Here is a 27,440-nt window from a genome sequence, read left to right on the forward strand (position 1 = left end):
GATATTCATGTTGGCTCTCTCAGGAATTACGGGGAATCACATGTCACACACCAAGGAGACTGTTCTTGACCTAGTTGGCAGCAGCTGGCACGTCTGCCATTGCCCTGCTTCTCCTCTGCATGGTGGGCAAAAAGAGTTGGTGGTCCCATGATGCACCAGGGGAGTGTGGCTGCTTAGACCCGCACTGCAACGCAGACTGGGCTCAGGGCATCACTCTTGCCTGTCTGCTGTCACGGCAAGGGTAGCAAATATTTGCAAATGTCTTTACTGGTAGCTGGTGGGAAGAATGAAACTCCCCATATTCCTAGGTGGGAATATCCCATCAATTGCCTGGCTGGGTGAAATATACTCAGAGTCGCAAAGTGATTTCATGCTCTTTATTCAGCTCATGGTGGTGAGGAGGAATGAATGGGTGTCCCCTCAAAGTATCTGCTTTATATACATTATTTACACAATGGGCTGCACATGATTGGCTAATTCCGGAATTCTACTGTAAGCCAATCAGGTTGTGGATTCACTTCAATCTGGAGCATGATTGGGTGGTTCCTGCCAACCAATCATACTGCTGCATTGTTCTAGGACCAATCAGACTGCTGCCTTTTGGATCCTATTGTTCTAGGACCAATCAGACTGCTGCAGTTTGGATCCTATTCGACTCAGTACATAACACTGGGTGAAGAAGTGGATCCAGAGATGGCTGTTGTCTGCATGCTCTTCTTTTTTCCTGGACAGCTGCTGGTGGAAGCAAGAATTCTGAACTAGATGTGCCTTGGCCTTTGCCAGCAAGGCAGTCCTCGATGTTCTTACATGCCACCTTTCATTTCTCCCCTTTCCCCCCTCTTTCTGATCCAGTCTCTGAAATGCCACCTGTCCCTGCAAGATTTCATCTCCAGTCTGAGATAGCTGGGCCTGTAGCTGTCAAGGACACATCATCCCGCTTCTGCTTCACAATAAACACAGTTTGTGTATATGTTTGTGTACACACAGATGTTTAAGACATTTTCATGTTGCCCGTCAGTAAAACTTCCAAGGCAGTTTACAACGAAGTAGTAAAACTCACAACAATAAGAACCATACAACAGCAATCAAATCGATAAAACAGCAGAAAGCAGCTCTTTGAAGCAACTGGTAACGTTCAGCAAAACAGGCAAGATGATTTATTATTATTTTTATCACTGCCAGCTATCAGGAATCATTGGAAACCAACCTCCTTTCGAAAACAAGAGCCCCGTAATCCTCCTCCTTTCATGGCTGAAGATGGAAGTCCTGAGAGACCCATTTTCTCAAAAGCCCACACCCTCATTTGGAGCCACGGAAGCCATTCTCCAGCAGACAGAAAAGCTTTCTTGGTGTGAGCCCTGAAGCTTCAAAGCCTTTTCTCCCCCTTTCCAAACATGACCAAATAGCTGGCTAGAATCAGGATAAAAATGAAATCATTTTCTCTAGATACAAATGTAAGTCATTCAGCAGCAGCAACATATTTGAGCCATTGCCGGAGAGGAAATAGCCTGCTGCAATTACCCTCCAGGGTAACTTGCAGTGTATGAAAAGCGAGCCGCATTGTGTACATAAGGTGCCAAAACACTGGCTGCTATTACTAATAATTTATATAACACTTGTTAAAACTTTACATGATGCTTTGCAGTCCTTATTGTGTTTGCTGTATCAAAATCTTCTCGAGAAAGGTTGCAATTTTTGTTCCCATTTTACAGGCGAGAAACTGAAGACTGTGCTCAGTGACTGCAAATGAATGGTGATCGACTCCCTGAGTAACTCAGGGCCAAAGTAGGCATGACCGTGAAAGTGTCTTTCTCTGCAGGATAGCTCAGTCAGTAGAGCATGAGATTCTTAAGCCTGAGATTGTGGGTTCATGCCACGCGTTGGACAAGATGACTCTCGTGGTCCCTTCCAATTCTACAATTTTATTATAGGGTGTTTTGTTTGTTTGTTTGCAAATGCCAAGAGCATCCACCTGCTGAAAGGCAGGAAATGATTAGGACTGCAGGAGCAGGAAGGGAGGAATTAACATTTTTTTGTTGTGGTCCCAAGGAAACTCACTCCTCTGAAGCTCATATTTGTTTTGGTGGGCAACCCTTCCTTGGCACCAACAGAGGATTACCTACCAATGCAATAACACCCTTTGAGTCAGGATTTTCCTTAGGATTCCAGCAAGGTTGGCTCACTTTCTTCTGAAGCGAGATGTGTTGGCACTCTTACAAAGGTGGCTTTAGGGCAGCACAACTGGTTCGCCTGCACTGTGCACTGACCCAAGAGAGCACCACAACAATGACTTAAAATGTCATTGTAGGTGGGAGAGGCAGGGGGCACCACTGAAATTTGAAAGCCCAGAGTATGCCAAATTGGACTGTTTTGTTTAAATTGAATGTGCTGCTACAGTGGAGAAAATGAGTGCTATAGAAAGATGGGGGTTGGGAAGTAGCTGGAAGAGGAGAGGATAGAACTGTGAGTGAAAAGGGTCTTTCCCCCATCCTCCGGACCCCCTGGGAAACTCAGCAAACTGGCTGTACTTGGAACTGAGTGTGGAAGGTGCAGCTGAATGGGACACAGCTGAGGGCAGCCAGAGGAGCTACCTTGGGCCTGCCCAGGGCTTTTCTTCTAGAAAAAGGGGTGCTGGAACCAAAGTTGAGCCCCACCACCTTGTGCCGCCAACGTCTGCCGCGCTGCTCCAACCACTGTGCTGTCCGCCTCCTCCACCGCACAGCCCTGAGTGCTGTGTCAGGGAATGGCACTGCGATGCTTCAGAGGTGCCGGAATGCACCAAAGAGGTGCCAGAACTCATTTCCGGTGAGTTCTGGCTGAAAAAAAAGCCCTGGGTCTGCCCATGAAAAGCAAGTAGAGTGAGAGACTAGGGTGGCGTCCACTGTTTCCACAAACCCTTCTCATTGTGAGACTTTTGTGGGTGAGCTGAGAGTTTGTTTTGACCCTGGGTGAGAACCTGGATGCCTCAGAAGAAAAATGAATGTGTATATATCTATATATCTATATCTATATATGTGTGTGTAAAGTAACATTTTTTTAATATGACTGTGTATTTTTGTAATGCTTTGTTTAAGTTGTCTGTTGCTTCAGTTTCTTCTACACCGCTTAGAGATATATTTTAATATATTAAGCGGTATAGAAATAACCAATTAATAAATCATGACATTGCGCCACCTGAGGCAGGGAGGCTGGCCGCTGCTGTTGGATTCTCTGTTTCACACCTGACACAGGAAAGGCAGCAAAGAAAACTTACGCACCGCTGCTTCTCTCAGTGGTTGTGATATGCAAAGCCTGAGGTGGCCTTCAGGGCCAAAGCAAAGAGGCAGAGGAAGATCTTCCAAAGGGAAACTCTGAAATAATCTCTGGCCGCCTGTCTCTCTTTGTGTGTGGCGGGGGTCTCTCTCTTGAAACAGACCCTTCCAAGGACCTACATTCCTTGGCCTCACTTAAAAGAGTTCCCACATCTGGGAGAGGAAAGGAAGAAAAGAAAGGAGGCTTTGTCTGTTTTTTGTGTTGTGGGCGTGTTTTTAGTAAACATGAGTGAATTGCATGTTTCAAGATGTAACTTCGTTTCAGAAGAAGGACAGCCGCACCTTTGATAAAAGGGTGCATTGACTAGACTAGAGGATAGTCATAGTGCCTGTCCCGTGCTTTTTTATCCCTCCCATTTCTTTTTGTAGTGTTGGAGGAGCTAGGGATAAGTCAATCCCAGTTTCTCTGCATTTCTAGTTTTTACCTTCTGAAGTTTGCTTCTCCACATTTCCACAGCTCTTCCTGGTTTTTTTAAAAAGAAAAAAACCATCATGAAAATTCACCAGCATTTTTGTGCCCATTCTTCCTAATGTGCACATGCTGTATGCAATTTTGCCTAATGCACACAATTTCACAAAGTATTTTCCCGTAATGCGATGCATTTTTGTGTTATTGTTGCAGATATATGCATTTTATGCATACTTTACACTAGTAAGTGCATTTTTTACTTGGCTGGAGAACAGTACCTCAGAATGCGGAGAAGCGTGGGTTTCAAAGAATGGTTGTGTTTCTGTTTGCATATTGTTTTGGATATTGTGAATTAGAAAGGTTTGCCTTTAAATGTGAACTGAATCAGATTTCCTCCCTATCCCTCACTATATAGAGCTCCATCATTTCCTCTTCTCCCCACCCCCACTTTCCTGAGTGAGATTTTTTGTTTCCTTGGGGGAATGAAAGGTAATAACAAGCCTATTCATATTTCCTGAGTTTATCATACTTTGCTCCTGTTGTCCCTAAGTCTGTATGAAGTTTTTTTTCTGGTCAATTGTCCTTTCAATTTAGAGAGTTGCTATAGTGAGCTTCATTCCCCTCAGAAGCTAGAATGTTTGTGAATATTCCCAGACTTCACATACTGTCACTGCCCATAGGTGCATGCTATAAATGCAGAATCTTACTGCCTGACGTAGGAATTGAGTAGAAGATCAAGCTTTGTTTTTAAACTTTAACACAGAATTATGTCCATTTTATTGCTTCATGTTTTAGCACTCAGAGTGATTTGATTTTGTGTACTGCTCAAAATGGACGAGGCTTCTGTGCAAACTTAAAACAGCTTGCCACATTGTTTTATTAATGCTCAAAAACCTTATTCCATTGCAAAAGAAAATACCTACTACTTGAGTAAAAACAAAGGTTTCATTCTGTTTGGCCAAGAAGCCTCTGGAATATTAAATTGGAGGTCCATGTAAATGATTGAATATACCACAGATTCGTCCCTCAATTCAGACCCTGTGCTAATGAGATTGTATGAGATCACTGATGAGATTGGAACAATACACCTCTAATTAACACCTTATTTGAATGGAATAGCATCTCACATTTCTAAGCTGTGCTTTTTATAGACATCCTGGTTTTGAGAAAGGAGGGGGAAATATTTCAAATATTTGCTCAACCCAAATGAACCTTCCTTCTATGAAACTCACATGGAACAAGGCCAGTCTTAGTGTGTACATTCCCTTCCTTTTATATTTATATTGCATCATGATGTGTCAAAGTTTGCTGTGACTTAGCAATATCTTTATTCCTTGTCACAACTGTAACATTCTTATGGCATTGCTGGACATCTCATTCCTCTTGTTCATCCCCAAGCTAGGAGCAGCCTCATTAAAGCAGCAACTTGCAAGCAAATTCTTGATGCAGATGGCTGTGACATTTCAACATGACTTTCTGGTTTCTTTTGAGCACAGTAGCTACATGCACAGCATCTCAATTCTGTGTAATGTTTCTGTTTGTCAACCGCACCCTCCTGCTCCTCAGATTTCTGCATGTTCATTCAGAGGTGCTCCTCCCTTCCTCTTTTCTTCATACCATCGCTGGCTGACAAAAACAAGCCCCGGTCACCAACGGCAGGGTCCAATTGCTTAATCTTACTCTTTTCTCCAGAAAGCAATTTTTATTGGGATGCATTTCTTAGCAGCATTGTAGGGGGCAGCAGAGATCCTCACCTTAAGATTCGTCCTCCATTCTCTGCCCTATCCCCTGTCAGGCCACAGGAAATATTCATCTCAGAGCTGCCCCCTGCTTTGGGTTTGGACTGATGCGGAACAGTGGTACAGTTTTACTCCATGCTGTCCATCAGGTTGCTAGCTCTTGTCTCCGGAAGGCAGCCCTTTATAGAGAAGTTTTTAATGTTTTATGTTTTACTGTGCTTTTAATTTGTTGGAAGCTGCCTTTTCTTGGACAACCCGATGTCACTCTGCTTTTTTGTTCTTTTGATCTTCTCTGCTTTGGACAAACCACCACAAATCAAACCCAGATAATCTGATTTTTAAAAAATGCTTGTCAGGAATAGGGTGGCAAGCAGTCCACTAGGGCTACTGAGGTACTGCCTTCCCAATGAAAATATCAAGCAATTATTATTATTATTATTATTATTATTATTATTATTATTATTATTATTAATTTTAACAAACCTTGAAATCTCAAGATCTCACACTTTCCTATGCCCCACACATTTTTATACTTCTCTTTGAAGTCAGAGGAGCTCTGCAGATCTTTCTGTCAATCTCCTGTTCTCCGGCCAGTCAGAGCTTTGCACCACCCAGTCAATCATAATCCCCAAAGTCCCAAAGCTATCCCTCCCATGTGGGGAGAATCAGAGGGTGTTTTGGGTAAGTTTGCCAACTGATAATAGAAGAAAATGCCCTGCTCTGCTCTTGTGCCTTTCATGAGAAGTTGAATGCCATAGGTGAAGCTAGGGACACAGTACTTTGACCAGCTCATATTGCTGTCAAAGGTTCAGGAAGAGGGCTTGGTCCAAAGAGTTGGCTTGGCTGCTCCAATCCTTGCTTGCACAGAGCGGAAGCATGTAAACCCAAGTGTGATTCATACCCTGTGATTCATGCACATGATTTCCATGGGAAACAAGCATATTTTTGATGCCACCTCCAGCAGCTTGCGCATGCTCAAGAGTTCAGGCGTCGCCTTTCTGCAAAAGAAGAGCCTTGAATATGTGGATAGCGATGAGGAAGCCCCTGTAGCTCACATCAGCTTTGCTGGAGAAATAAGCCGAGCTACTTCCCACCGAACTGGGAAGCAGGGTGCCTGATTTGCAGGCCAAAGCTTGGTTCATCCCCCTGTAATGCCCCAAATCCTCTCCCTTTCACTCACATGGCCCCTGGTCCCTAACCTGCTCTCTAACCTGACTGGCTAGACCAGCAGCTGCAGAACTACAACTGCAGGGAGAGCTAACTCCCTCCCCACTCTGGCATGGGGCCAAAACCCCTTGGAAGATGCCATTTCCCAAGGGCATCCTTAGGAAAATCATATTTTCCAGGATTCCTTGGGACCTTTTGTCCTGGCACAAGGCTCTTGAGTTTTCCCTCCTTTGATGTCCCCACAGCACCTCTGCCAGGGATTGGAGGCTGGCTGAGTGAAAGTGCCATGGACTGGCCAAGTCAGGATGAGGACTTCATCATCTGCAACTCACATGTAATGCTGGTGAAATAAGTGCATTGTTCCCTTCCTAGAAATGATCTCTGTGCGGGAAAACGGTTTTGTTTGAGGGAAACAGACCTCACGAGTAATATCCAGCCCCAGCCAGACACTCCCCATTGCCCAAAGCCAGAGGAAGAGGAATTACACAGTACAAACTGTTGCTATAGCAACCACTACCACACCCACTGGCACAATGTGATTAAATTATGGGCTGGGCATTCCTGTTTTCCACACATAGGAAAACAACTGTCTGAATACCAATGACCCCCACACAATTGCTTGACTTGTTTTTACAACTCTGCAACAATTATTTCAGACAATTCCCCATATAGGTACCCAACTGTATGTCTGTCTGTCCTAGAAACTTCTTCTTCTGTGATAGATATGTATCTAGCTTAACAGTTTGCCCAGTTTATATATTAGGGTTGCCCTTGAGCTGGTTAGAGTGTTTATCCCTCACAGCTAAGTAACCACTGCCATCTCCCAATTCCTTAAATCCTGACACATTGTGTTGTCTTCAGGGAAACAGGTCATAGGTTAGTGGCAGAGCATCTGATTCGCATGAAGAAAGTTCCAGATTTTATCCCTGGCATCTCCAGGAAGAGGTGGGAGAGACCCTCCCCCAACTGAAACCCTAAAGACCCACTGCAAATCAGTGTAGACAATACGGACAATCAGCACCAAACTCTTTTTTTTAATGCTTCATTGAGTGACCATATCTCCCTGCTTGCCCCCCCCCATCTCTTTTACTAAAAAAAGAAAGCATTTTCCAGATATGTATATTTCCCCCCTGTTAACATAGTAGTGGCTTGTGTACTATCCAGTGAGAGAAGAATGTCTCTAGGTACTTATTGTAAACTTATGTAATTCCCCTCCCCCCCCCCGCCTTTCCACTGAAGAAATCAAAGTCCCCTTTGGGCTGGACAGAGAACATCTTTCCAATGTTCCCAGTGTTCTCCAGAAAGAGACTGCATAATTGGCAATTAAGGCTTAATAGCATGAGCTTGAGAAATCCCTGGTTCAAATCTCCCCTCAGCCTCAGTCCACTCACCACCTGCTGTGTGAGGATGCTCATATTGATTAGTCTGTCACGGTGCCCCTTTGCCCCAGAAGCAGTTTAGTCATGCTGGCCACATGACCCAGAAAGCTGTCTGTGGACGAACGCCAACTCCCTCGGCCTAAAGCAAGATGAGTGCCGCTCCCCATAGTCGCCTTTCACTGGACTTAACCATCCGAGGTCCTTTTCCTTTTACCTTATCAATTAGTATTGATCAGTAAAACTAACTTGCTTTACGGTGTTGTTGTAAGGATTACCAAGATAAGACCAAGTTCCTTATCCCTGGGCTAAACATCCATTCAAGTGACATAACTGAGGTTGGCAGGAGTTTCTTTGAGGAGCGCTTCTAGATTAGGACACAGCACCTTGTGCAAAAGTGGAAATCCTGCTGCTTCTGTGACATAATTCAGAATGAATAAACAAATCTGGAAATAATCAACCCATGAGGGAAATGAGACATTTGGTCAGGACCCTCAGAAATTTGAGGCTTTGTTAAAACAGAGAGAGAGAGAAATGGATAACGGGTGCTCACATTTCACTTCCAAGCTTACAATTTCACATGATGCAGGACCAAAAATTCCTATTGTGGCTCCATCTGATCTTCATATTTATGTAACTGGCATATTTTGAGCACACACACAGCAACTCCATGATATTCTCTCTCTCTCTCTCTGGCTTTTTCTTTTCTTTTACAAAAATATCTCTCTCATGCTCGCTGTTGTTCTTTCTCATTCATTTGAATGAACTCTGGAGTCTACTTTACTAAGAGTAGACAAGACACAGCTGCTAGGGGACCCACAAGACTTTGGATCTTTGTGGCAGAACCCAAAGCTAAGCATCTTTTGCGCATCTGTTGCCATTGCAATGAATGGCGGCCATGCTGCAAGGCTTGGGGAGGAGGAATTGTGACAAACACTCCTCTTTGGATAATAAGCTCTGATTCCGGAGCTTTCTAATACCCAGTATTAAGTCATTTCCTATTTTTAAAATCTCCGGAGGGGTTTGATGCCTTTCATAGTAGGGGATTTGTGAAAGCCAATCACGTCTCCCCATCAAATGTAGTTACCAGCTAAAAATGCGCATCCCACGTATACTGCTGCTAAGGAAGGGTTAAAGAGCTAAATAAAGGTTACAATCTGAGTGGAATTACTTAGGGCTCAAGCAAAAAGACAAAACAAAAAAACACTGTCATTTGAGTCTGTCTCCAGCTTTGAGAGGTCTAGCAGTCTCAGTGTTATTGCCCTGGGAAGGATACTTCCTTTGCAGAAGCCAAGGAGTGAAAAGGACCATCTCCTGGGAATTTTTTTAACTCAAGTGGGCAAAAAAGAGAAGCTGTAGGGTTGGATGTAACCAGCGCCTCATCGGATAAGCTGCCTGGGTATGGCTGATTCTCTCTCTCTCTCTGCATTTCTCTGTGCCTTGTCCTGTCTTGGTGTTCCTGTTTGTGATGAAGTCCCCCATCTCTTTCCAGGGCTGCTACCAAGGACTCATCATTGAAGCACCACTGGAAGAAACCTCCTGTGCCCCCCGTGAGGAGCTATGAAGAGCTGGGCCATCTTTGAGAGTCACAGGTGGGGTGTTGCCCTTTGAACTGGGAGGGCAGGGCTGCCGATTCAGCACATCTCATCTCTACCGGGGGAGACCACTTGGGTCCTGCCTGTGGGCTTGCCATGGGGCATCTGTTTGGCCATTGTGAGAATGGGATCCTGGAACAGATGGGCTCTTGGCCTGATCCTGCATGGCTCTCCTTATGTTCTTATGACTAACATTGACTCGGTGTCATTAAGTATCACCCACTGAGACTTCACCTGAATAGGCATATGTAGCATCACGGTAATGTGAACAGTGCAAAGAGACAGTGCTGAAATGCTGAACTTTATTTCATCATTACTTTCCCTCATATAGTTGACTACACCCAGGGCAAATATTTATCCACCTCATTTGATAGTGAGTACAGGAAGATCCTACCAGCATTTGTAGGAATCAAATGTTTGGATCATCATGCATAAGGGATGCTGAGCCTAACTTAACCATGACCTTAAATATATATGCTTGGATACCAAATGTTAGTACAGCAGTTGCCTGCCTGTCCTCCCTCCCACCCTCCAAAATAAGATATATCCCTTGTAGGTATGCTTATCTATGGAAAAGGGATGAATGGCGCATTGTTTTCATATTCGAAATCATCATGCTAATATGTCAAGGGATCACCTTAGATAGTGGAAAGTGGCAGAAGATGAAACTAGGAAGAGAATTGGGAGCAGCGAGATATGGGCACAATAAAGAATAAGGGATTTTGGCTTTGTCTCTCAAAACAAGTATATTGTGAAAGCCCAATTCTAGGTGGATGGACACAGCAAAAGCAGGGAGATGATGCAGCAGGTATTTTCAAGATAATTGGTTTGATTATATAAAAATTCTAGGGTGGTATCACAAATATTCCATAGTCACAGAGGGAGGAGAAGGAGGTAAAATGCATTCAGAGAAAAAAGAAATGCAAATGCTTTTAAACATTGCTTTTAAAAATCAAGAATTAAAAGGAGGAAAGAGTCTTTTACCCTTCCAGTGGTAGGAGATTTTCAAAAACTGGAGCAAATGGGATTCCACCCCTCAGAAAGAATTATAAGGAAGGAGTGCCACCTGCTGTTGGGATAAATAACTGCCACTGTTTGCTTTGTATTCCTTTTCCTAGATATGAGTTTTATAAGTCTCGGCAGAGTTCAAATCAAAGTGCAGAAAAATGTAGTGCAGTTCCCCATCTGGTTGGCCACTGTGATGACTGAACGCTATTCTAGATGGGCTTTTGGTCTGATCCAACAGGCATTTTCCTGTGTTCTCCCATAGCACTAGGTCCAGGGTCCACTGGAAATGTAGAGGCTTTGTGCATTTGAGAGTTTGTTTATGCAACAGCCTACACATTCAGGTCATTCTGCTGAGGGTGCTGGCAAGTGTTAGATAAGTGTGGACAAGGAGGATCTGTGCATACGTGGGTAAGAGACAGGAAAACCATCAAAGCAAATAGAATACTCAACCCCCATGTCTATACTATCTAGAGTTAAAGTAGCCTCAAGAGAACTAGTTCATGGTTAGGGTAAAATTTCAGACTCTGTGAATCCCTCAGCCTTACTCTAGTGGTACGGCTGCAGTGCCAGAAACCAATAAGCTGCTCTGATTCCCCAGGGAGACACTAAATTAATCAGTCCTCCACTGAGTACACCAATTTTAAAAACAGTCCCTACTCCAGTTAGATAGTTATGTAAGGGATGATGCCTACCTCAAGGACTTCCTAATCCTGTGTAATCCGACAAAAACTAAATTGCACACCTGGCAATTTGTGCAGCCGTGTGCTCTCTGGTCCCCGTGCTCTCGCTCCAATCCTCATGTTGGAAATTTTGAATTAAAATGAAATGCTATCAGAGAGTTTAAAGTAGCAACAGTGCCAAATTTCCAGTCCTCAGAATGTGTTCATTCTCTCTCACACCCCCCCCCACACACATTCACATGACACGGATCTAAGGTGGCCATCTGCAAAAGAAGACAGGGCTCCTGTGTAGAAGAAAGGGGGATTTCAGCAGGGGTGGTTTGTGCAAGCTCTTCAGCACAGCTCTGGGCAGGAGTCCTGTCTTCTCTTGCACCTGAACACCCTAGTGGCGTCTGATCCAGAACACCTGAACACATGAATGGTAGAAGTGTGGATGGGGACAGGTGTGCAAACCTCACCTCCAATGTCCTTGCACACAGTGCACCTCCCTTAGTTCTAGAGAAGGTCTGCATGGGGTTTCAACTCACTTTTGCTGAAATGTAAGTAAACACATCTGTGTGATCGTGGACCCTGTTTTACCTTGATCATGGGGACAGCTCTACTTGCAGAAGCCCCCTGCAGACTTTCCCCATACAACAGATGGGGGGGCTAACCCCCCCCCCCCCATTTTCAGCATTTGCATATTCAGGCATATGACTGAAGAGAGGTAGATAAATTTGCATCACAAATGAAACAATAACAATATGAAAAATAATTTTATCTTTACTGACCACTCACACTCCTTGCCTCTCTTGGTAAGGCTGAAGTCGTGGAGAAGCATCAGTGGCTGCCCCAGATTTTGTGCCATGGGCCTTTTACACCTGAGCTGAGGCCCACCAACTCATTCTGAACTGTTGCCAGTTTAATCGCCACTGGTCATGAATGACTCCAGCTCTGTTTTCCCTGAAAGATTTCCTCCTGCAGTGAATGGAGGTCACCTCTTATGCTTAATCCCAGCCTGCAATACCAATCTTTCTCTCTGTAATCTCCCGGAACAGCTGTGCTGTGATTGCATTGTGGATTATAAAATGCCCATTTCCCGCAAAACAGCTGCTGACTGGATGGACAGCATTTAATAATCACTGAGGAGACTGAAGGGAGGGGGCGTCTGAAATTTTTTTGGAGGGTGGGTGGGTAAAGGGAGTAGGAAGATGTGTAAGAGGTTCAGGATGAGTTTAACATCTGCAAACCTAGCTGGAAGATGTGCGGAATTCAAGGCAATCCCAGAACCTGACATTCAGTGCAGCTTGCACATTAAAAAGCAGCAACTGGAAAAGCCTTCAGAAAGGTAATTGTCTCTGTCATACGTTCCAAGGTGCTATAATTATTGCAACCCACTCTAGAAACTTAGAGTGAAGGATGGGTAAGAAATATAATGTTGATGATGCTTTGGTATGTTATAAAGCTGTTGCAGTGGAGGGGAAGCATTCTGCAAGTGGCGGAATTAATCTAGAGTGGCCATGTGTCCTACTTTATCCAGGGCACCCTCTATTTGAAGGGTTCTCTCAGGGGCCAGGCCTTTACTTGAAGGTACCCTGTATTTGAAGGTCTGTCCAGTCTAAATCTGGTTAAAAGATAAGAAACCGGCAGGAGAGAGAGGAGCAGAAGCCTTGAAGTGGCCCACCAGCATCTAGCACATGAATGAAGCCTGACTATGCATACAGATCCCACCCAGTGACAGTCTTTCCCACAATGGTGAGATGTGTTTACTATTGAAATTAAAGCAATTATTTCTAAATTCTGCATATATACTTATAAATTAGCACAGGCAGATTTTAATGCAAACAGGGGTCTCTTTTGTTCTCTTGTTCTGTAATGTATAAGTAGCAACCCTCAAATCAGAGGGGTTTCCTTCCTGCCTCCACATAGATTTTGATTGGCTTCTGGTTCCCAGTTGGACTCTGCTGGCTCTAAAGTCTCTCTCTCTCCCCCCCCCCTCTCTCTCTCTCTCTGTGTGTGTGTGTGTTTGTGTACAGAATTCCTGTACAAAAATGAATGACCAATGTGGGGTGGGAATGCAAAAACACGTGGCTGCTTCAGAAAAGATCAGGGAGCAGGAAGGGTAGATAATGCTCAGAGGTTTTTCAGATGCCTTGGATTCTAAAATAAGTTTTCTCAATGGAGTTTGCAGAGGTCAGGATGGTGCAGAAATTTGGTTCAGTTCACTGTGTGATCCCACCTACTTTGCAATTCCTGAAACAATCAAGAAACCAAAATGCAGCTTCCTTTTGAAATCCACACGTGAATGTTGCAATGCAGTTTTCCAGCAAAATATATATATATAAAATACACACATATTATACACATTATACACACACACACACACACACACACACACACACACACACACACACACACACACACACGTGTATGTATTAAGGGAAAGATTGGATACAAATGCATCCCTTGATGAAAGCAACATGTAAAACTGCATTGAATTAGAGAAAAGTGCTGACAAAATGTATTTATTAGATATGCACACTAATATGCTGACAATTTTTCATGAGGGTTTCTTTTTTAAAAAAATCATAAACTGATGCATAAAGGTGACAACCAGACTTTAGGGTGAAGGGCTGAAAAGATAAGGAATACTGAAAATCTGTAGAGTGATTATGTACCTTGGGTGGAGGGGGCTCTGCCTGTTGTGGTGTGATCTGAAACGGTCCTGCTTGGTTCAGACCTTTCAAATTGCGTTCAGCAAAGGTAATGCAGTGGAGAGCCTGCTCCAGGTGCATGGGCTTTGCCTGTCTGTTCAAAACCTGATGGTGCAATTGAAAGAATGGAATGTTAATTGCATGAAGAGACCATCCCTGTTATCAATACAGAACAAGGAAATTTATTATCCATTTAGATAGGGCAAGAAGGTGTGAACTGTACAGTTGTACCTCGGGTTAAGAACTTAATTCGTTCTGGAGGTCCGTTCTTAACCTGAAACTGTTCTTAACCTGAGGTACCAATTTAGCTAATGGGGCCTCCCGCCGCCGCCGCACAATTTCTGTTCTCACCCTGAAGCAAAGTTCTTAACCTGAGGTACTATTTCTGGGTTAGCAGAGTCTGTAACCTGAAGCATCTGTAACCTGAAGTGTCTGTAACCTGAGGTACCACTGTATATGTGTCGCTGTTGGTACAGGCTTGAGATGGGGTGGTCCAGTGCCAAGTCCAACATAGTTACTTACACACACACACACACACACAGCGCACCTGGCCTCAGTCTGGCTGCTCTAAGTGGTGCTTTGTTCCTCAGGGCCCTTGCTTCCTCTCACTGTGCTCCTGGCCCCAGCCCTTCACCCAGTGGGTCACTCCATCCTCTGCTCTCCAATGTCCCTTAGTCTTCACAATACTCCTCCTCTTCGCGCCTACCCTTTAGAGTGTTGTGTTGACCCTTGAGGCTTGTCTCTCCTTTCCTTAAATAGGGCACTACAATTAGGGCAGGTTCCAATCTGAATCAGCTACAGGGGCAGAAACAGCAACAGCCCCGTTTTAGCCTGGCCAGGCACGTTGTGATCGTTTCCTCAGGAATCTCTCCACCTTATCTCCAGGCTGCTGACTACATGAACACAGCCATTCGCTTCCTCATCTAGGCAAACAGCATTGTTTTTCCCTCCTTGCCCGCCTATGAGCTCAAGTTGACAGCGGCAGTGGAGGGAGGGGGGGCGTTTGGACTCTCTTCTTGCTTGGATCAGGCCCCTCTGGTCCCTGCTCACTCCCCAGTCCCTGCAGCTGCCCCCTTCCAGGTCTCCCATATCCGCCTCATCCTGGCAACTCGGCATAGGGCACTCTTCACCCTTGCAGTCACTTCCCCCCGAGCAAGCCTCACCCGGGTGATGCTTGCCCTCAGTGCCAGTCTCCTCCCCCTCCCCTGAAGTGTCCCCCCGTCCCCTGCCTTTGCTGGCACCCTCTTCCATGCCTTCTGTGTATGCCAAATCATGGGGCCCAGTGAAAAAAAGACAGTCATGGAACCAAGAAATTACACAAAACAAAAGAATTGCTGTGAAAATCCCTGAAACGAGAAGTAATCGACTATAGAATTGAATTAAATAACAAAAATCAAAAAAACTTAAGGAAAAGTTAACCTAGAATTAAACAAAGACTTTACGAGATGCCGGCTACAAAGCTTGTTTCACTGAACTAATCAGTTTCCTCAGAAGGAAATAAAGAAATCATAAACCTTAAATGATTTTAAGTGATATCAAACAAACTCAAGAGCAGGGCTGAAACGCTTCCTCAGGTTTACAAAAAAGGTATGAAAACCTCAATGACAAGTTTTAAACATACAGTGGTGCCCCACAAGACGAATGCCTCGCAAGACGAAAAACTCGCTAGACGAAAGGGTTTTCCGTTTTACGAGGTGCTTCGCAAGACAAATTTCCCTATGGGCTTGCTTCGCAAGACGAAAACGTCTTGCGGGTTTGCTTCCTTTTTCATAAAACCGTTAATACCCGGGGAATCCGCACTCCACAAGACAAAAAAATCACAAGACGAAGCAACTCGCGGAACAAATTAATTTCGTCTTGCGAGGCACCACTGTAGCCCTATTTAAGAGATTTAAAATCATGGGGCCCAGGCTGGTCCATGACAATATGTAGCTAAAAAGAGAGAGGCTTGTTTATTGTTTACATTTGTTGGTTTGTCGGTTGCACTTAAAGGCAGCGTATTTCTGGGCCCTCAGCTTTCCACCCATGTATGTCAGCAATGGGAGCATGTAGTCCTGTAAATGTTGCTGGACTCCCATCAGCCGTGGCCAACATGGCCAATGCTCAGGGACAACATGAGATGTAGCCCATCAATTTCTGGTAGACTATAGATTCCCCATTGCTGGTGCATGTGACAGGTTTTCTTCCACGAATGCTCTCCATTATATTGTACTGTCCATTAAACACTCTGGGCAGCTCCCAATCTAGTGTTAAAAACAATACAGCATTAAATATTAAAAACTTCCCTAAACAGGGCTGCCTTCAGATGTCTTTTAAAGATAAGATAGCTGCTTATTTCCTTCACATCTGAAGGGTGGGCGTTCCACAGGGCAGGCGCCGCTACTGAGAAGGCCCTCTGTCTGGTTCCCTGTAACCTCACTTCTCGCAATGAGGGAACTGCCAGAAGGCCCTCGGTGCTGGATCTCAGTGTCCGGGCTGAACGATGGTGGTGGAGACGCTCCTTCAGGTATACAGGACCGAGGCTGTTTAGGACTTTAAAGGTCAGCACCAACACTTTATATTGCTGAATGCAGTTTGCAATGCCTGAAGCATCAGAGCTGAAACGTTTCTCCCTGATATTGCTTTATTTCCTTATGATTCATAAATCCCTGGAATTGAGGGAACTATCTTGCTTGTCTCTTGCAGATGAAGCTTTTGAAGATCCTCCCTTGGCGTCGGGCTGTTCTGGCAGTGGTCCTGAACCTGCTGGCTCTCAGCCTCTCCACCACAGCCCTGCTGGGCAGTTATTGGTGTGTGGGGACACAGAAAGTGCCCAAGCCTTTGTGCGGGAAGACTAAGAACACCAAGTGCATCGGTGTCCTCATGCCTCCTGACGGAGGGGCCAGCAATTCCTCTGCACCCTCCCAAGATGTGGTGCACTATAGCTGGGAGACCGGGGACGATCGCTTTGCCTTCCGGTACTTCCACACAGGCATGTGGCTTTCCTGCGAGGAGAACATCGAAGGCTCAGGTAATCTCTCTAGTCTGCCTCTTCATTCATTCACTTCCATGTACTGCCTTTCTGCCGAAGCACTTAAGGAGATTGACATTTTATCATAACACAAGAGACATAACACAAAAGGTACAGACTCTTTCATACTATTGCATAATGAAGTTACATAACGACCAGGTGGGATGGCTCTGGGATAAATTATTCTGGAAACGGAGGATCCAAATGGCAATTTGTCCCAGCCAAGCCAGTAGAGAAGGAATTTCTGCCTTTGCTTTCCCATTGAGGCAGTCAGTCAAAGGGTGAAGCTGGGAATGAGGACTTCTTCTTTTCATAATATTGTTGCACACCACCTTAGTCTCCGAGTGGTGCAAGGAAATGAGTATGGCTGCCAGCTTTTCAGTGCAGCAGGGGTGGGCTGACCTCTGACCCTCCAGATGTTGTTGGACTTCAACTCCCACCAGCCCCAGCCAGCATGGCCAATGGTCAGGGATGTTGGGAAATGCAGTTCAACAACATCTGGAGGACCACAGGTTAGCCACTGCAGCAATAAAGGTATGTCTGCGTGGGAACTTGCACCAAACTCGATTTAGGAACTATAGGGCTATACCAGAAAAAAATATTTCTTCTCAAAATTAACTATGAAGATGGGGGAATCTGTTGCATTGTGCTGACTGTGGGATCTGAATGGTTCCTGCTCAGTTCATCAATCCTTTTCTTATACAGTGGTACCTCAGGTTAAGTACTTAATTCATTCTGGAGGTCCGTTCTTAACCTGAAACTGTTCTTAACCTGAGGTATACCACTTTAGCTAATGGGACCTCCCGCTGTCGCCGCTGCGCCGCCACCACACAATTTCTGTTCTCATCCTGAAGCAAAGTTCTTAACCCGAGGTAATATTTCTGGGTTAGCGGAGTCTGTAACCTGAAGTGTATGTAACCTGAAGAGTATGTAACCCGAGGTACCACTGTAGTAAGAAGAGGGCCAATTTAATATGGTTTTTGTTCAATTCCCATTTTTGTCATCCAGCTAACATGGGACCCAAACAGCTACCTCTAGAGCACTTTGCTTTCCTCCCTCATTGTGAGGTTTTTGTGACATCCTGGGAGGAGAACCAGCCCCATAAAATCCTGATGTCAAATAATCATGCTCTTCAGGAAGCAAGCTCTACTGAAATAAACATTTTACACTCCCATAATGCATTCAGGAACAAGGTATGAGTAAGCAGGGTCAATTTTATTCAATTGCCCATGAAGTAGTACACAGAGTCTCAATGAAATGCGCAGCTGTCACAGAATGGGGAGGCATTCTCAACACCAAAAAGCTGGGTAAAATGATACAAAGGGACCTGGAGAGATTAGTTTTGCAGGCAGCGGGGGTGGGGAAGAAAACCTACAAGATAGTGTTCAGCTGGAGAGGACAAAATAACTTTCAAAAGGCAAACCTATATCTGGGGAATATAATCTGCAGAACCAGAAGCCTGAGAACCAATACAGTTAAGAAGGACTTTGCAGCAAAGGACACACAGGTTGGACACTTGTTTATAGCCTGATATAAAACCACAGATAGACTTGGCAATTGTTGATACTACATATGCAAGGCTACCACTTGGCCATTTTAAATCCATCTTAATCCCTTAATTTTTTACTTCCTGGAATTTGATTTAGTAGAAATGAGAATTCTTAAATTTACTCACATTTAAAAGAACTAACTGACCGATGCCCAGATTTGCTTTTGGTGTTAGTTTGTTTCTGTGTATTTCCAAATCTATTGAACAGGTGATGTATGTTGTGAACATAAGAACATACCCTCCAACATTTTTCCAGTGAAAACAGGGACATCCTATTTAATGTTGTTGTTTAGTCGTTTAGTCGTGTCCGACTCTTCGTGACCCCATGGACCAGAGCACGCCAGGCCCTCCTGTCTTCCACTGCCTCCCGCAGTTTGGTCAGACTCATGTTTGTAGCTTTGAAGACACTATCCAACCATCTCGTCCTCTGTCGTCCCCTTCTCCTTGTGCCCTCCATCTTTCCCAACATCAGGGTCTTTTCCAGGGAGTCTTCTCTTCTCATGAGGTGGCCAAAGTATTGGAGCCTCAGCTTCACGATCTGTCCTTCCAATCCTATTTAAAAATAAATAAATAAATAAATAAATAAATAAATAAATAAATAAATAAATAAATAAATTTATACCCTGCCCATCTGACTGGGTTACCCCAGCCACTCTGGGTGGCTTCCAACGTATATAAAAACATAATCAAACTTTAAACATTTAAAAAACTTCAGCTGTCTTCTGAAGGTTATATAGTTACTTATCTCCATAACTCCATACCCTCAAACATTTCTCCAATGAAATTAGGGATGTCCTATGTAAAATTGGGAAATTCCAGGATCAAATCAGAACCCAGGATGGCTTCTGTAAATTCAGGACCATCCCTGGAAAATAGGGACACTTGGAGGGTCTGTAAGAACTGTTCCACAGAATCGGGCCAAAGGCCTATCTTATCCTGAATTCTGTTCTTACAGTAATGCCTTATCTTCAGAAGATTCACCTTGAGAAGAAGCTGCAATCCTGTGCACACTTAAGGAAATGAGTCTATAGATCTTAGACTTATTCCTAAACAAACATTCATAGGATTGGACTGTACTGCACATATCTCAGATGACATCCAGTGAACTACCATGGATCTAAGCCCTAGTTCTCAAGGCTGCTCTGGCCCCCAAAACAGGCCCAAGACTTGAACAAATTTAGCCAGCAGCAAAAAGAACAAAAGTTAATGTGAACACATAGGGGTGGGTGGACATTTGAGTGGAGAGAGAGAGATTTTGAATGAAAAGTCAATCGACCGCAAAGAATCAACTAGGTAAGTAGAGCTCTCTCTCTCTCTCTCTCTCTCTCTCTCTCTCTCTCTCTCTGTGTGTGTGTGTGTGTGTGTGTGTGTGTTTGAACGCATTTGTGAGTGTGGGGGGGATGGAAAATCAGTCATGAATCCTCCAAGGACTGGCCAAGGGTGAATGTGGCCCTCAAGCAAAAATAAACAAAACCATTAGCCAAAGCCACATCCAATCCTGGAGTACATTCTGATCAGTATTCTAAAATGGAGATGGTTCTTGCATTTGAAATGGATATTATTCTCCTCTCCTGCCTACCTTACAGCATAGGGCTGAGAATTTACTCTTAGAACATAGAAGAACATAGCCCAGAAGCAATCAAAAACATTGAACAATGTCAACACTATAATCTAGATTTAAGAGCTGATTTCTCCTTCCTGCAACTCCTGGGATAATTTAACCATTCTGTTTTCTTTCAGATGAGAAATGTCGCAGTTTCATTGAGCTTTCACCTCCAGCAGAGAGAGGTAGGAATAAGTCCCACCCCAGACTGGTTTGGACCAGCGCAACCTTTAGAATGGGCATGATCCCATGATCAAGAACAGCTGTATCTGAATATTTGCCATTTGTTACTTTTTGGCAAAGCACTTCTGTCTCATGACATGCTTCTGTTTTATGACTTTTGATGCGGAGACTTCTGGCTTCTTTTTCCGGTTTCTCATTTCTCCAGTTTTAACAAAAGTGCCCGTAAAAATAACATGGATTTATTTGGGTTTGGTAACTAAAATAGCAATGAAAACATGGTTGAGCAACATGTTTGAACATCTGAGAAAGCCTGAGTAGTTGCTCAGCATCTAGCATGGAGCAGTCTATAATAATAATAATAATAATAATAATAATAATAAGAAGAAGAAGAAGAAGAAGAAGAAGAAGAAGAAGAAGAAGAAGAAGACATGAGTCAAAAGTTAATTGAATTTAAATCCCACTGAAATCCACAACACAGTTAATCATGACTAACATTCCATTGAATTTAATGAGAACTAAATTCAGACAGTTTTTTTTCTGGATGCAACCCACTATAAGTTGAAACCTGCCCAAAACCCCAGAGTTCTTTATTAAGCAGGTGGGTGTTGGTCACTCTCTGATCAGCAGCCCTCTGTGATATTTATTTGAACTTATTTTCAGTACTATTAGGATCCATATCACCATATTGCTAATACAGGCCTTCCCTTCCATGCCTATCCAAAGGCTCAAACAAGCTTCATGTAGCTTAAAAGGCTGATAGAAATGGTGCACTACTCTAACTCCTCCATGTTTAAGGTCCTGAGGTCTGGTGTGCTCCCTTCTCTTCAAGCCTCTGTACTCCTAATTTCCTCTTATAATTTGGCTTTCGCTCGTCCTGACTAGGTTTCCAGATCCTGCTCTTTCCAATTACCTGTGTTGTTGGTCTGGGTGCCATCTAATGGCTTGTGTGGAGTTCCATTCCAGGGCTGTTATTTATGAGCCATTGGTCTTTCATTAGAGTGTTGTGAATGTATGGCTGCTAAATAAATAGAGCAGGCCTGTGCACAGGATCCCTGGGTTTACTACTGGGTCCCTGGGTGTAGAGGATAATAATAATAATAATAATTTTATTTATTTATTTATTTATTTATTTATTTATTTATTTATTTATTTATACCCCGCCCATCTGGCTGGATTTCCCCAGCCACTCTGGGCGGCTTCCAACAGAATATTAAAATACAATAGTCTATTAAACATTAAAAGCTTCCCTAAACAGGGCTGCCCTTAGATGTCTTCTAAAACTCTGGTAGTTGTTTTTCTCTTTGACATCTGGTGGGAGGGCATTCCATAGGGCGGGTGCCACTACTGAGAAGGCCCTCTGCCTGGTTCCCTGTAACTTGGCTTCTCACAGTAAGGGAACCGCCAGAAGGCCCTCGGCACTGGACCTCAGTGTCCAGGCAGAACGATGGGGGTGGAGACGCTCCTTCAGGAATATTGGACCAAGGCCATTTAGGGCTTTAAAGGTCAGCACCAACACTTTGAATTGTGATCGGAAACATACTGGGAGCCAATGTAGGTCTTTCAAGACTGGTGTTACGTGGTCTCGGTGGCCGCTCCCAGTCACCAGTCTAGCTGCCACCTGCCAGGGCAGGTAGGGTCTCAGCCTGCATACCAGATGGAGCTGATAAACAGCTGCCCTGGACACAGAATTGACCTGCACCTCCATGGACAGCTGTGAGTCCAAAATGACTCCCAGGCTGCGCACCTGGTCCTTCAGGGGCACAGTTACCCCATTCAGGGCCAGGGAGTCCTCCATACCTGCCCGCCTCCTGTCCCCCCAAAACAGTATTTCTGTCTTGTCAGGGTTCAACCTCAATCTGTTTGCCGCCATCCATCCTCCAACCGCCTCCAGACACACAGAACCTTCACCACCTTCACTGGTTCTGATTTGAAAGAGAGGTAGAGCTGGGTATCATCCGCATACTGATGAACATTCAGCCCAAACCCCCTGATGATCTCCCCCAGCGGCTGCATGTAGATGTTAAAAAGCATGGGGGAGAGGACAGAACCCTGAGGCACCCCAAAGGATGGTCCTTTGTTTGAAGAAGCCCTATTATTTGAAGGGCTACCTGGTTTAAAGGTAAAGAATTATAAGAAGAGTTGTCCACCACCAGTTAACACATGGGCAGGAGGCTGAGTGGGTGCACAAATCACTTGGCCACAGTCTTCCTTCCATGGTGAGGTGTATGTTATTTCTCTTCAAATTGTGGTCACTGTTTCTCAATGCGCATCTATACAAATAGAGTAGCAAACACAAATTGAATACAAATCTGTGTCTTATTTATGGGGCAATGCATATTATCTGTTTTGGTGATGCATTAGGTGACCATCCTACCTGCACATCTTGCAACCTACCAACTTATAAATGCAGTCTATCCGCCATGTTTACCTTACTGGTTTGGCTGCCTTCCAGCGTAAGAGGAAGAGAGCAGACTTCAGCTCTGCCAGCCTGTATCCCTGACTGATTTGTCTTTTCTGGTTGCACACAATAGGTATCCTCTGGTTGTCGCTTGGATCAGAGATGATTTACATAAGCTTGCTGCTCATTAGTTTCATCCTCCTGCTGGTGGAGATGTTGTACACAGGGAACCCAGTTTGTGGGCTGAAGCTCAATGCCTTTGCTGCTGTCTCCTCTGTCTTGTCAGGTGAGTGCCTCTCCCACTTTGGCATGGATGAGGAACTGGGGGGATTCATTAAGAGCATAGCAAAAGCAGGGCAAAAGCAGCTGGGAGTGTGAAGGGAAATGAGATGTGAGAAGCTGCTTTATTTCAAGTCAGATTATTTATCCATCTAGCTCAATATGATCTACACCATGGATAGGGAACCTGTGGCCCTCTAGGTGTTGTTGGGCCAGAACTCTCAACTTCCCTGACCATTCCCTGACCATGGTGGCTGATGGAAGTCTGAGTCCAACAAATATCTGGATGGCCACCGGTTCCCTCTCCGTGGTCTACACTGGCAGGAAGCGGCTCTTCAGAGTTTCTGATGGTGCACATTCCCAGATGTAAAGGAGATGCACTATTTCTGAGCTACAACCTTCCCCACAAATGAAAGGATGGAGAAGAATGCAACAGAAAAAGGAAATAAGAGGGGAGAGACTGAGAACAGAGGGGCATTAGAGGCTAGAATTATGTTAATCCCATCAGAGAAGAATTTCCTAAGAACATCAAGCAAATGTTTCTTGTACCATCTGAATTGTGGCTTTGGGTGGATGACCTTCTTTCCTTTCTCTATAGGCCTACTGGGGATGGTGGCTCACATGATGTACAGCCAAGTTTTCCAGGCAACTGTTAACCTGGGGCCAGAGGACTGGAGACCGCACTCATGGGACTATGGTTGGGCCTTCTAGTATGTGCAATATTAATTTACTAAAATATGTTTGCCACTTTTCTTAAAAACAAAACATTTATTTATTTATATCACACACACACACACACACACACACAGACACACACACACACACACACACTGCCCTATACTCACAGGTCTCAGGACAGTTTACGGAATAAAATCAAAATATAAAACCACAAAATACATAATCAAAATAAGAGTAACAACCCAATAACATAGAAAGCTAACATAGAAAGTCCTGGCTATTAGCCCCAAACTGCAGACAAAATCTGATGCAAAGCCCTGTGATCTTCATCCTTAATAACAAACTAGGGGGCAAGGGACAAGTCGTCAGTACAATGTCAGTAAACAGAGAAGCATCACAAAGGTGGACAGCCCAGAACTGGGCCTTGCAAGCAAGAGATGGTTCTCCAGAGGGTATTTAAATCACCCCAGAATGATTTGGTGTGCTGGGGTTTTTGTAAACGCTGTGAATTAATTTATTGAACATGGGTAACTAAGGGGTAAAGGTTAAGGTAAAGGAACCATTGACTGTTAGGTCAAGTCGCGGACGACTCTGGGGTTGCGGTGCTCATTTCGCTTTACTGGCCGAGGGAGCCGGTGTACAGCTTCCGGGTCATGTGGCCAGCATGACTAAGCCGCTTCTGGTGAACCAGAGCAGAGCACGGAAACACCGTTTACCTTCCTGCTGGAACGGTACCTATTTATCTACTTGCACTTTGACGTGCTTTTGAACTGCTAGGTTGGCAGGAGCAGGGACCGAGCAATGGGAGCTCACCCCGTCGCAGGGATTCGAACTGCCGACCTTCTGATCGGCAAGCCCTAGGCTCAGTGGTTTAGACCACAGCGCCACCCGCGTCCCGCAACTAAGGGGTAATTCACATGAATTGAAATTGATCCTAGCTGTGAGGCAAGTACAGTATGCAGTACTCTGTAAAATATACGTGCTGTCATCAAGCGAAGTGGTCCTTGGATTGCTGTATCGAAGGGCAGATCAAGTTTGAGAAGAGGGACCATAATTTTGCAGTAGAGCACACGCAGACAGCTCATGGTTTGATCCCCACCAACTTCAGCTTAAGCCGGGGATGGGGAATTTGTGGCCTTCACATGTTCTTGGATTCCAGCTCCCAGCAGCCACAGTCAGCATGCCCAAGAATTATAGAAGGTGTCGTGCAATAGCATTTGCAGAGCTGCAGGTCATGAGCTAAATGATCTCGGGTAGAAGGCTGGGTATGATGTCTGTCCAGGGTCCTGATGGAGCACCACCAGTCCACAACCTAGAGCCAGATGAACTATTGGTTTGACTTAATATAAACCCCTCCATGTTCTTTTTATTGCACATTCATGGTGATTTGTGCTCATGATGCTGTTGGGGAAGTCACACGTGAGCCCGCTTACACCTGCAAGCCTTCCAAGCAGTGCACATCCTGTAACTTTATCCACCCACCATTGTTAACTATCAGAAGAAAAGACCACAAATAAGACCCTTCTTCTCTCCTCTCGCCCCCCTCTCTGTTTCTCTTTTTCAGTATGGCCTGGGCCTCCTTTACTTGCTGCATGGCCTCTGCCGTCACCACCCTGAACACATACACCAAAACTGTGCTGGAGTTCAAGCGCAACCACCAGAAAGCCTGCGATGGGAGCCTCATGGTAGACCAGTCCCAGCACCACCAGTGCTTCTTCCCGCCTCAGTACCAACAGCGAGAGCCACTGGGCGGCTTCTACCTGCACCGAGAAAAGCCGCTCCACTCCGTCTCCGAAGGAGTCGACTTCTACTCGGAGCTGCAGCAGAAGGTGCTGCAGAGGGAGCCCGACCTAGAGATGAACGAGGTCCTGGGGAAATCTGGTGGGGAGGATCCCTGTTAGGATGGGGAGAGAGAGAGGGCTTGGTGGGACAGTCAAGAGAGAGAGAGAGCTCTAAACCAAGCTTTAGCCTCCTCCCCTCGAGGTTCTCGCTTGTTTTCATTTGCTCTGCTGGGGAATTCAATGTGGGTGGGAGTTAGGCAGCCACTGACATGGATGCATCTGACCATAGGAACCTGCCTCTTTCCATCTTGCTCAGCGCTGTCTGCACACACTGGGTGGCAGCAGCTCTCCAGGGTTTCAAATAAGGGCATTTCCCAAAGGTACCTGGGGCTGCCAGGGCCCGTCTGTCTGTGCTCTGCCACTATGAGCCAGGTATGAAATGGGATGTTACTCAGGCCTTTACATTGGGACTGGGTTTTAAAATACACGAATAGCCATGGAGGGGGATCAAATGGGGTCCACGATGTAGGGGAAGGGTGCTTGAAGCCTTTGCTCTGGTCACAGTCTCACTCCAAATCATGCTTGCTATTTGCAACAGGGAGGAAAGCTCTCGTTGGTCCCAATGGAAGCCTTCCTCTCACTGCAAATAGCAGGCATGTGAATTTAGAGTGTGGCGGTGGCAAAAGCCACCCCACCATGCTACGATTACCATCTGGACCACCCTTGTCCCCCTCCGCCAAGTATCCTCGCCACTTTAAAAATAGAACACAGCCGGCACGCAAGAGCTAACAACAGGAGTACCATCACATCCAGCTTGGTCCTGAGGAGGTGCAGGGCACTGAAGCTCAACACTGCTGCACAGCAGGAAGTGTTACCTGGAGATGTTGAACCACAGAAGAGAGTGACGGCATCTAACCCTGATGCAAAGGAAACTGCAACGTGCACAGGACCTGATATGCTAATTAAACAGCACAATCGAATTTCCTAGCTTATTTGGGATTGTAAATTGAACTTTTCTGGAGGGAAATATTGCAGGGTGGTAAACCTTATATGCCAAATGCAGGTGTATGAAGAAGGCATTGGCATCCCTGCCTTAGATTCAGTGAGATCCACTCTGACTAATTTGATCTATTGAAACATGGCAGCGCTGGCCAGCATTTGGATCATAATAAATCAAATTCCTGTTTAATAAAAACCCTGGAACTTCTGAATGAGCAGGTCCTCCACGATGAATGATTCTTTGCTTGTTTACAATTTCTAACCATCATAACTTTTGTAAGATTTGCATCCAGGTAGGAGGGAATAGGGGGATGCAAAGAAAGTTTAATAATCCTCTTGATTGGTTTCAATCCAAAACATCTGAATAAACCCCATTTTTAAAATCAAGAGAGTTTCCAAATGTATTTTTAAAAATATTTCTTAACCACCCTTCACCAGAAGATTCCAAGGCCATGGAAAATAGCTTGATAAAACTATGGACACAACTTCTAAATGCAAAAAATAAAGTGGCATAGATGTAAAACACCAGCATCAGATAACAAAATAAAAAGCAGGTTAAAAAGGCAAAACTTAAAAAGAGCAAAAAGACGACATTCCAGAGGGACAAGAATGGGAACATGTTCCCACACCTGCGTGCCTCCATTCATGTTTAGTCACCCAATCTCCCTCCAAAGATGGTTCCCTCTCTATCACCCTCTTGATGCCTTACTTGTGTGAAAGGGTACCATGAGAAGCAGGGCCAGTCCCTGAAGGGGTCACAAAGACTAGCCAATCCGGAGCATGCACCATTCTGCTCAAAGTCTGGGGAGAAGTCTGTGTAGGTGTCACAGTGCAGTGTGCATGCTCACCATGGTGGATTCACCAGGAAAATTCTGTACATCTGTTCATAGCAGGACTCTTGCCAGAAGCTATCAAATTCACTCTCTTCCCAGAGTCCCCTTCAATTCACTCAAAGAAGCTAGGAAAAGCAAGTCACACACCA

At 44.8% G+C, this 27,440-nt stretch overlaps 1 protein-coding gene across 6 annotated transcripts in view; it reads left to right on the forward strand.

Moving 5' to 3' along the window:
• GSG1 (germ cell associated 1) overlaps nucleotides 1-26,673 on the forward strand; it is a 111,199-nt gene extending 84,526 nt beyond the window's left edge. For 4 of the 6 annotated variants that reach the window (XM_079993404.1, XM_079993402.1, XM_079993403.1 and 1 more), the window contains 6 exons: nucleotides 9,495-9,594; nucleotides 16,664-16,988; nucleotides 20,278-20,325; nucleotides 22,855-23,007; nucleotides 23,599-23,710; nucleotides 25,243-26,673. In XM_079993404.1, coding sequence (XP_079849530.1) covers nucleotides 16,664-16,988; nucleotides 20,278-20,325; nucleotides 22,855-23,007; nucleotides 23,599-23,710; nucleotides 25,243-25,579 — 975 coding nt within the window. In that variant the 5' untranslated portion in view covers nucleotides 9,495-9,594 and the 3' untranslated portion in view covers nucleotides 25,580-26,673. Of the gene's footprint in view, nucleotides 1-687; nucleotides 1,786-9,240; nucleotides 9,402-9,494; nucleotides 9,595-16,663; nucleotides 16,989-20,277; nucleotides 20,326-22,854; nucleotides 23,008-23,598; nucleotides 23,711-25,242 lie in introns of those variants that run through there. The other 2 variants (XM_079993406.1, XM_079993405.1) reach the window with 2 other exon arrangements.
• The last annotated feature ends 767 nt before the right edge of the window (nucleotides 26,674-27,440 follow it).

The sequence above is a fragment of the Podarcis cretensis genome (assembly GCF_951804945.1).
Source record: "Podarcis cretensis genome assembly, chromosome: 10".
NCBI classification, from domain to species: Eukaryota; Metazoa; Chordata; class Lepidosauria; order Squamata; family Lacertidae; genus Podarcis; species Podarcis cretensis.